A 10,764-nucleotide genomic window follows, 5' to 3' on the forward strand; every position below is an offset into this window, starting at 1 on the left:
AAATAATGTAATCTCACGTTTTACCAATTTAATAAAATATTATCATTAAAAATATTTATTTAAAAAAATAAACTCACTGACCCTAAACCTTTGAACGGTAGTGTAATTGATTTGGTAACATTGCAGTTACTATGTACACATATTTGCTTTAAAAAGATGATATTTACAATGTACAAAGACAAAAACTGTACAAAACAATGTACAAAAACTGTTTTAACTGTAATTCTGAGATTTTTTGTTTTGTTTTGTTATAATTCTACAGTAAATGATTTAGCCTTTAGCTGCTCAGTCTTCGGTGTGGTGTACCTTGGAAATTTCCCTGAGTTCAGGAGCTGTGAAGTGTCTCTTTCTTGATTTATGCTTTTTCTGCAGTGTGGGGTTGGTTTCGGCATGAAACTTTGGGACTGTGTGATCTCCACCCACTTCAGCTAGGCTCTGATTGGCAGGCTGAGAGGATGAGGTGGGCAAATGCGTTAGTGCCAGGCACACATCGCCCACCTTTAGTTGACGGCATTGTAGTCTGCAGGTTTGACTTGTGTGTCGAGGGTTACAGGAGGACCAGCCATGCCCACAAACGAAGAAAGGCAGCCCTTCACTCACCTCCAGAGACAACTTCAGAGAAAATGTAAATACTTTAAAGGCACAGTTCTCCTGAAAATAACAACTGTGTCATAATTTATTCCTCATGTCCTTCCATTTATTACAAAGTTCTGTCAAACTCTAGATGGTGCAGGCTGATAGGATTTTAACTCAATCTGATATAAACACATTATTATCAACATGTTGCAGCCGTCTGGTTTTAGTAGCATCAGCAGCCAATGAGCTGCTGCTCAACATTCAAATACTTGGCCAGTGTTTGCTTAATAGTTTGCAGCGTGCTTTAGAAACCCTCCACCTTCCCCAGCTCCACTTCTACAAATCTGCCACGGGGTAATTTCATGAATGTTATATACGGGGGTAATCTAATCTATTCCACCAAAACCAAATACATGAACATTGCCATGTATATTACCATGCTAAATTCTCAGAGAGTTGTCATGACAGAACTGTGTTCAAAAAAGAGTCTAGACAAGACACATATTCTTTTGTGTTTTGCAGACGGTCTGAATCGTAAGACTTAATTATTCCTTCAAAATCCAAGGGGCATCTTCTGACCATGTGTGTGCTTACCTGTGAATGGTCGTGCTCAATCTCCAGATGTAAACATGAGAGCGTTGGCGTGTGTGAAGGTGTCATCTTCAACACAGTGAAACGCCTCAGCGTCAGCTCAGGATGTAATTGAGCACACCTTTTCAAATCATCCATCCTTAAATCCTCCACCCGCTTCAGTCGACCGCCCTCAAGCTCCACCAAAGAGCCTTCTGCAAAGCGATGGAGAACCCTCAGGGCAGAAGAGGAGGATTTAGGGTGTGTGCTAGTGTTCGTTTGTTGATTGTGTTTTTCTGCTTCTTCTCTCCAGACCAGCAGGGGGAGCTCCTCTCTTTTTTGCTTTTCACTTTCCCGCTTTGGTTCTTCAGGCACATCATGAGTAGAGTGGTTCAAATCGAGCTGCTGGTGATGGTTGTACTCGATATTGTGTTTAAAATATTCTCTATTAGAATCTGTATGTAATAAAGAACCTAGAAGTGGGTTGTTTTTCACGTAATGTCTCTCATGATCTCTTTTGGAGCAGATTCTCTGATTTTGCGGTTCGTGGTACCAATGTGAATATCTCGGTCTCTCTTTCTGCATGCATGATTTGACTTCCTCAGTTGGAATATCTCTTCTTAGCGTATCCCTAACAACCCCTCTATAAAAATATGAAGCTGACAATGGGTCGATTTGTGGATTTTCCAGCTTTCTGAAACCTTTGACAGGTCCATGTCCTACTTCTGGAGTCAAATAATTCCAGTATGAAGTACTTCTTCCAAGACTGTGCAGCATGTTTGGGTCAGTGACAAGTAATTTTGATGAAGGTGGTAGATATCTCCTACTAGCAGAGTTCAGACTCTGTAAAGGGTGGATTGGATTTGCTCCTATAACACAAGAGAGGTCTGGGGTCGTGACAGAGCCTAGATCACAGCTGTAAGAATACAAGTTAAATCCACCTGTGACAACATCAGGTGTGGATTCCCGTACTTGTCTAGATCTTCTGAATATTAAATCCTGATTCCAAAAGGGAGAAGGGGTTTTAAAAATGGGTTCGGATGACTGTTCAATTGGTGCAGAATCCCATTTTTCTAAGATTAAGGAACTCTTCTTTTTTGCCATGAGCACAACAAAGATTGTGCAGTTTCACGTTTGACATAAACGCTGTGCTGTCCTCCTCTTTCTCTGTTTAAAACTACTGTTTAGTACTTGTGTAGAAATTTGCTTAGAATGAGGGGAAGAATGAGACCATTTGAGATGGTTTTAGAAAACACTGTGAAGGTATTTTGAGGGCATCAGCACTTGCTGGACGATTATAGTTCAGCTGAGAGCACAAGGGTATAATAGTTCTTTGAGTAGCTGTGATGGGTAAAATGGTGAGGAGACTTGTGGCATCACACTGACTGGGGGAACTGTTGGTTGGTTTCCAGTGCTAAGAATTTCTGAAAAAGGAAATAAAGTGTAAATTAACTTATGTTGTGGTAGATCTCTGTGTAGTGAAACTCATCTTTCTGCAGCAATTACAACATTTTTAATTCTTAAACCACACACACACAGATTTCCATATTTTATGGGTTCATAGACGCAATGGTTTGCAAACACTTAATTCTGTTTGACGTCCTGCAGAGTTGAGCTCCAACCCTGAAAAAAAAAGAAAAAAACCAAACACACACCCGCCTGCAGCTGTAGTAATCCTGAAGACATTGATTAGCTGGTTCAGGTGTGTTTGATTTTTTTTCAGGGCACTCTAGGACCGACGTCGCCTATTCCTGATTTATAAGCTGTTTGTATGGAGTTGTCTCTTTGCAAGTTTTTTTATTTAATTTTTTTTTTTATCACACTTTTATGTATGGATGTATGTGTGCATTTATATTTCTTCTTTTTATTTTTTTGACATTGTACATTGTGTAAGACACATTTTTCAGCCGCTAAAACTCTGAGAATACTAGAGAATACTGCCGTTATCATATATTGTGTTTCCTAATTAAATTTTTAATTGTCCTTTATTTTAAGTTAAGTTTCAGTTAACACTTAAGTAACCAACTGGGCTCCACTAAATATACACTTTTGACTGTGGAATAAATAAATATTGGGTGACAATTACACATTCAAATTGGATATTTCTACAATAGAAATATTGTAATGCTCCTTTTATGTAGGCCTAATGCTGCATACAAGCCAATAGGTGTCGGTATAAAGTCTAAGACCACTGATGTATCGGCCAATTAAACAAACCAAAATGACTTTAAATTCAACATAAAATCTAAATTGTCTTAATACATGTGCCTGGTCTTACTGTTCAAGTTTCATAAGTCCACATAATTTCATAATTAAAAATGTCTTATGATAACTACAGTTTTTTTTAAAACTTTACTATAATATAGCATAACATAAATTCTGATAAGTATTAACATAAATTAGTAAATAAATGGTGATAATAAATAAATGGAGATGTTGAAGCACCTTGTATTTAATGAGTGAATCTGATAAAATAGCCTATTGAAGAGACCAGACATGAGCTACTCGTACAACTTTGCCTACAGTGACAAGTACTTATAACAACAAAGAGAAATACGAGCAATATGAAATGCTTAAGTAGTCTAACAGACAACAAAGGCAACAAAATAAAGGCTACATTTTGCATTTTTATTTGTACATGTTAGCCAGCTAGCTAGTTTGTCTAATTAGCATATGCCTGCCCATACCTTTCATTTCAATTCTGTGCATATACATACAGTGGAAAATACATAAACTTAATTATTTCATTTTTTAATGCTAGATTATAGTCCTAGTCATGGTCTTTTTCAAAAGACATTAAGACATTTTTTGGTGAATTAAAAGCAAGCAGTAATGTAACTGATATTAAAACAACATTACAGAAGCTTACGTTACTTTAAAGAAAATAAAGTAAAATTAAATAAGGCAGTTAACTCAAGCAAGAACATTCTACGGTGTCAGTGTTCTAAAAAGGCTATTTCAAAATATTACATAAACATCACGAGCTAATACACAGTTGTTAACTCATTTTTTAATGATACTTTAAGAGCACATAAATAATAAAACTATTTTAAAGGCGTGCGCCATGCATAATTAATGCGTTATGATGATGCATTATAATTATGTCATGATGCAGAAAGGGTTTAAATTAGTCCAACATGACATATTTACATTTAGTCATAGCAGGCGTTAGAGGTCTTTTTATTTTTATTTATTTTTTGCTTTTGTTAATTGTATAATAAATGAAAGGAAAACAGATAGAATACAAAAAGATTATATTATATATTATATATTATTATTGACATATTGTCAAATCTTATGATTTTTCATTGGTGTCAATTTTGTTTTATTCTAACGTTATTTTAATCAGTTCGATGATCGATCAGTAGCCTACTAAAAGTATGATAACTGTCAGAAATTATTTTGCTTAATATACGAGTGTAAGAGTGCACGATGGTCACAAGAGGGCGCACTTCCGGAAAAAAATAAATAAATAAAAAACCTTTCCTGCGGTGACCCCCAGTCATTTTGCGTCTCCTATGGCCACGGGCCGGTCCTGACTATATACTATAACATAATATTGTTTTCCATAACAAAATTGGTACTATCATTCCTTTAACTGCATATATAATTTAGTTTTTTCCCAAAGTGTAACCCTGTAGAAATAGAGCTCTGTACTTTCCAAATGTCTCTTCTCTAATAATTTGATGGCTTAATGGTACACTAATAACAGCATTCAGTGCCAGGCGCGCTTCTTCACTCCAGCTTTCAGTCATCAGGCTGTGTCAGGGCGTTTCTATGGCAACAAATTTTCCATAATAATTTTTTTTAAAAAACAATAACAGTGACTGTCATGAGGGTCAAGAGTAAAATAACTATGGCAAGTAGCAGATGTTACAAATACACACCGTTTTGAAATGAAATGAATGAAGAACAAGCAGATATTTGTTTGATCTCATGAATGTGATGCAGCAAGTCCATTACATTTCTTTCAGTTTTGAACCCAAATTCAGTGTTAGACTTACAAAAGTTTTCAATTCCCACGCTGTCAGACAAACATTAGACTCATCACACATTATCACCTGAGGTATGAACTTACCTATTCAAATTCCCCAGCTGTTTATTCAAATGAAAATGACTAATACTGTAATACAGTATTTATAGCCCTTAATCTACACATAACTTTTTTTCAGGTAATGCTGTACAGAACATTAACACTATTTGAATAATTGCTCATTTCTGGAGGACAGCAGATAGATTTTTTTTTTAATGCAGAAAGTGAATATTTGTTATGGAACTTCATGATGCTAAAAATGAATCTGAGCATAAAGAAATAAACAATCTAAGAATTCGTCTCAGTTCTGCTGTTCATCTACAGCTCGGTTCATCTATTCTTGGCCAATCAGTTCAAGAGAAAATCAAATGTTTTTTTTCGGTGGTCTATATCTATAGCATATAACACCAATGTACCTCACATATTGTTAAAGAGGAGTATCTGTAGTAATACTGTACTGCTCTCTCTAAAGCTAAATATACGACTCTGCAGTTCTATGCAAATGGAATCATACAGGCTGACGTATTAAAGCAAAAGCGTTATGAAAAGAAAAATTAAATACAAAATGTAACTTTTAAAACAGTAGTTACAAAATAACATACATTACTGCAAATTAAATAAGCATTTATGGAACAACATTCTAAAGTCATTTTTGACTATATAAAAGGAACTGACAAACATAGAGAAGTGCCACTGCACACAAAACACATTACAAAATGACCTTACCTCTAGACACCTCTTGCTTTACATAACATAAAGGTCTGTGCTGATGAAATGCTGTGCATCCAGTTGTGATGCTGACTTGCATATAAACTCTTATTTTCATTCCTCCTACTCTCTCTCAGTTTCTCCCACTCTCCTCTCAACTCTGTCTGACGGCTGATGCTCTCTCTCTCTCTCTCTCTCTCTCTCTCTCTCTCTCTCTCTCTGTCTCTCTCTCTCAGTTTCTCCCACTCTCCTCTCAACTCTGTCTGACGGCTGATGCTCTCTCTCTCTCTCTCTCTCTCTCTCTCTCTCTCTCTGTCTCTCTCTCTCAGTTTCTCCCAATCTCCTCTCAACTCTGTCTGACGGCTGATGCTCTCTCTCTCTCTCTCTCTCTCTCTCTCTCTCTCTCTCTCTCTCTCTCTCTCTCTCTCTCTCCTCTCTGTCTCTCTCTCTCAGTTTCTCCCACTCTCCTCTCAACTCTGTCTGACGGCTGATGCTCTCTCTCTCTCTCTCTCTCTCTCTCCCTCTCTGTCTCTCTCTCTCAGTTTCTCCCACTCTTCTCTCAACTCTGTCTGACGGCTGATGCTCTCTCTCTCTCTCTCTCTCTCTCTCTCTCTTTCTGTCTCTGTCTCTCTCTCTCTCTCTCTCTGTCTCTCTCTCTCTCTCTCTGTCTCTGTCTCTCTCTGTCTCTCTCTCTCTCTGTCTCTGTCTCTCTCTCTCTGTCTCTTTTTCAATTCAATTCAATTCAATAAAGCTTTATTGGCATGACAAAAATACATTCGTATTGCCAAAGCATGAAAACAACATATAAAATGATTTTGAACATTTAGTACAGAAAATAATAATAATAATTCAATTAAATAAAAAAAAAATAAAAAAAAAAAAAATAAAAAAAAATAATAATAATAATAATAAATAAAAATAGTTTTTCTTTCTCTCTCTCTCTCTCTCTCTCTCTTTCTGCAAAACGTATTATGTCAGTGTGAGTGATGCTTGTCTGTGCAAAACTAACTGGCCATGTGGGTTCTGCATAAAACCCAGTGTGTGGTCATCAGAGCCGGACAGTAACGGAGTACATTTACTTGAGTACAGTACTTAAGGACAATTTTGAGGGATCTGTACTTTACTCGAGTATCATTTTTGGGGAGTACTCATGACTTTACTCAAGTACATGTGAGAGGCAAATATTGTACTCTTTACTCCGATACATTTCTATCCATAACCGTAAGTACCCGTTACTTCTTCGGCCCCGTCCACACGGAGTTTACCCCAATCCGATCTTTTTTTTCTCTCGTCTCAAGAAATATCCGCATCCACATGAAACCACAAAACGATGTAGTACATGCCAGACCAGCATGTGGCGCTGTAATTCTGCCACAGAGATACACTTAAAACGGAGAAGAAGACATGGGCTATGCTCATAAACCTTGCGCGTGGTACACAAACGAACATGGAACAATACATTTATTAATCTGTGTTAATGTTAGTTAATAAAAACACAATCGTTCAGTGTTTGTTCATGTTTTTGTTGCTGTTACGTGACGTAGCGGTGTCTGACTAGGGGCGAGGCGTGGGCTGATGACGTCATCGTTTCAGAAACTATGGATTCGCTGTCCAAACAAAAACGCAAAGGTGGCATTTTCAAATTTATCCACTTGTTTAAAAAAACATCGGTTTCACTCTTCCAAAACACCTCATCCGTGTGGACGAAACGTCTATCCGATAAAGAATTTGTGCGCGTTCACAGAAACGCGTCTCCGTGTGGACGGAGAAAAAGGAAAAAAGAAAAATCTAGGAAACCCTCGTTTTCCTCTCAAATGTGATTGGATTGTGCAGGTGCCACTGATTGGGACAGCCTATCAGCAATCACCTTTAGCTTTTCGCCAAAGGCTTCATGACATTTGATTGAATTGAAGTACAGTACACACACACACACACACACACACAGAGTTGTCACACACAGATTGTGTGTGTGAGAATGGTGTTATTCAGCTGAAAGTATTTTCTCCTGCCTTTGCCTGTATGTCAGTGTGAGAGGACGGGGCTTAATACTGTCACTCAAATGAGCTGAATTTAATTTTTCCTTCTTTGTACACTTACCTAAACACAGCTGATTAGCTGATTTTCTTTAATCATTATTATTTTCTCTTCTATGCTGCGTGTATAACACGGTCAGGTTCAGAGGTGTGTCAGAATATTGCTATATTGCCTTCCTTGCTAGTTTAGGTTTATTGATTTGATTGATGAAAAAACAGAGGAACTCACATGTACACACAATTGTTAGCTGAATTTTCTTTTCTGATATTACACATTAATGTAAGCTGAGCATTTGCTTTGATGTTCTTGAGTATGCGGTGTGTTTAACACAGTCAGGTTCAAATGTGGGTGCAAAAAAATCCATTAAACTCTAACAGAGGTTTGTCAGAGCGTTGCCATTGTGCTATTGCCTTGTGGGCAAGTGAGAAATGGTAAATAAAGCAACATGGTAAAAAGATGAAAATACTTGATTTTACTTTCAATTCCTTTTATATTCTCCAAGGTATTACCATTTACATTATTCATAACTCCATGTAGGATGTTTCTGTACATAAATGTAAGCACTGTGGCAGTAGTAATGCAATATTTAGAAAATGTACTCTCGATACTCAAGTACTTTTAAAAACAAGTACTTCAGTACTTTTACTTAAGTACACAACTGACTGTGGTACTTTTACTTGTACTTGAGTAAAATTTAGCAAGGAGTACCTGTACTTTTACTCAAGTAATGAAACTGTGTACTCTGTCCGCCTCTGGTGGTCATATGGTTGCTAAGGTTTGCTTATGGTTGCTATCATTACTTTTTGCAATGATAAGGTATTCTTAGCACTTTGATAAGTGGGTTTAGTGTCTTACTATAATGCAGCGTTGTTGCTGTGCAGCTAATAGTGTTGTAAGTGCTTGTTTATGGGGGTTTCCAGGATGTTGCTGTGTGATTGTGGGGGTGTTCTCTAAAAGTTGTTGGTATATTGCTATCTATGCAGTTTATTAAAGTGTTTTGTACAATTGTTAGCAGGTGTGCATGTGGTTGCTGGGATTTTCTTGTTGGTGACTCTTGTGTTGATGTGGGGTAAGAAGGTGTACTGTGTGGTTGTTTGGTGTATTAATAAAAGTTGTATAAACTGAATCAACTGTAAAATAAATAAATAATTGAGTAAGTTCCCACCAAATGCGTAAACGTAGTGGTGCAGAAATGACAAACTTCACATTTAATAACATTAGCGGACATCCATTACATTCAAGATTAGGTCTATGTAATTGTAAATCAAAATATGACAGTATTCTATGCATGACAGATCTCATGAAAATACTCTTTTTTTCCCAGTCTTTCCATGGCATGTTTTTCCTAACTGGGTTGCCCTTTACATTATTTTTCACCCACCAAAATTGGACCCAAACAACAGTCAGATGTGTTAATATTATCAGGGTAACCCGTCTGCACTTTTTCTTTATTCTGTTTGCACTTGAAATGTTAGTGACATGCAGCGGCCACAAACACTGAAGCCAAGCCCACACACAGTCGCAAGGATTCTCTGTCTGAGTCATACGAGAGCTCTATAACACCACACAGCCCTCCAAACACACACATTGCATGCTTGTCAGTCTGGATTGTAAAGATAGATGTGAGTGTGACATTTAGAGAGAACTAATGCTGATACATTTCAGGTTTTCCACACATCCCACACACTCTTACAGCTGTGATAAAAAAACTAATCTTCAGACGATCAGAAGCTCAGTTGCACATTTGAGGCTGTCTGTCTTCTTAGGACAGTTGAAGCGCAGTTTCAGTACTAAACCAGAGAGAAACATTAACCTCAGTTCTGATTCTCTCTCCCTCACATGCACAATGTTGTCACCAGTGGTTAGCGAATGTTCAGATGAAACAAGAATTATTCACTTAATTATAAAACAAAAGTGTTTTTGTGTTTGGGTTTGTATTTCTCTATTTCCTAAACCTGTATCCATTAGATGCTGCAGTGGTTACTCAAGTGATGCCAATGAAAGTTTCAGACACATTTTATTCACAGTTTGCATGTGCGTCTTCAGGCTAAGACTTACACAAGTGACCATTTTTAACTGTAAAACATTGACAAGTGGCATATTAAGTGTTGTGTTTTACATATAAAGTGTATATATTTAGGCCAGTATAAAATACAGCCTTTAATATAAATAAATACACAAATACAAACTCTGATCTGGTTGGTTTTGTTTAATTGGCACTAGATGGCGCTTTTCATGCAATCTTAAAACTAGTTATACACTAGTGCTAAGTGCACTAAAAAACCCCCCCGAACCTTAAAAAACAAAACAAAAACAAAAAACAAACAAAAAAATCTCTATTGTACTTATAAAACATGATCATATGCACTGCAGCTAAAAGTGGTCCAAATACAATTTTCTGTTCACATTATTATTATTGTAATTGTTGTTTGTTATTGTGATGTTTATATTTTAGTACTTAAAACAAGTTTGTTTAATTTGAAGCTCTCCGCACTCTCAGGCAAATGCATTACATACCCCATAATGGTGCATATTCCATAATTATTTTTTTAAACCTCTTTGAAACTGACTTATGTTATATATTGGCTGCTATTTTTCTACTAACTAGGGTTACCACACACACATTTGTTTCACTGTTTTGGTCAGGACATCTCATAAACTTGAGTGTTTCTGAGTTAGTTTTTTATAAAAGGTTTTTATATCAGGTTAATAGTGTTTTAAATCCCTTAATCCAACTCCTAAAAATAACCCTTACAGAAACCTGTGCAAAACAAGTTGATTTGGTTGTGAAGTCACTACAGTAGTCGGTAATCAAAAGGTTTCATTAAGTTAAACTCGTACAC

The 10,764-nt window shown here is 36.7% G+C and overlaps 1 protein-coding gene across 1 annotated transcript; it reads right to left on the reverse strand.

The window, feature by feature from the left end:
* Positions 1 to 237: 237 nt before the first annotated feature.
* On the reverse strand, positions 238 to 2,354 carry LOC132118984 (uncharacterized). Its single transcript, XM_059528729.1, has 2 exons — positions 1,171 to 2,354; positions 238 to 612 (listed from the first exon to the last, which is right to left on the reverse strand). The coding sequence occupies exons 1-2, from the start codon at positions 2,248 to 2,250 to the stop codon at positions 286 to 288; spliced, it is 1,407 nt and encodes a 468-aa protein (XP_059384712.1). The 5' UTR covers positions 2,251 to 2,354; the 3' UTR covers positions 238 to 285.
* Between the last annotated feature and the right edge of the window lie 8,410 nt (positions 2,355 to 10,764).

Source organism: Carassius carassius, chromosome 38 (assembly GCF_963082965.1).
Source record: "Carassius carassius chromosome 38, fCarCar2.1, whole genome shotgun sequence".
NCBI classification, from domain to species: Eukaryota; Metazoa; Chordata; class Actinopteri; order Cypriniformes; family Cyprinidae; genus Carassius; species Carassius carassius.

Excerpts from the sequence above, each read along its gene's own strand:
- LOC132118984 (XM_059528729.1), bottom strand. The coding sequence starts at position 2,250 with ATGGCAAAAAAGAAGAGTTCCTTAATCTTAGAAAAATGGGATTCTGCA. Across the intron at positions 613-1,170 it reads TTGAGCACGACCATTCACAG|TTGTCTCTGGAGGTGAGTGA; the intron begins GTAAGCACACAC and ends TTTTCTCTGAAG.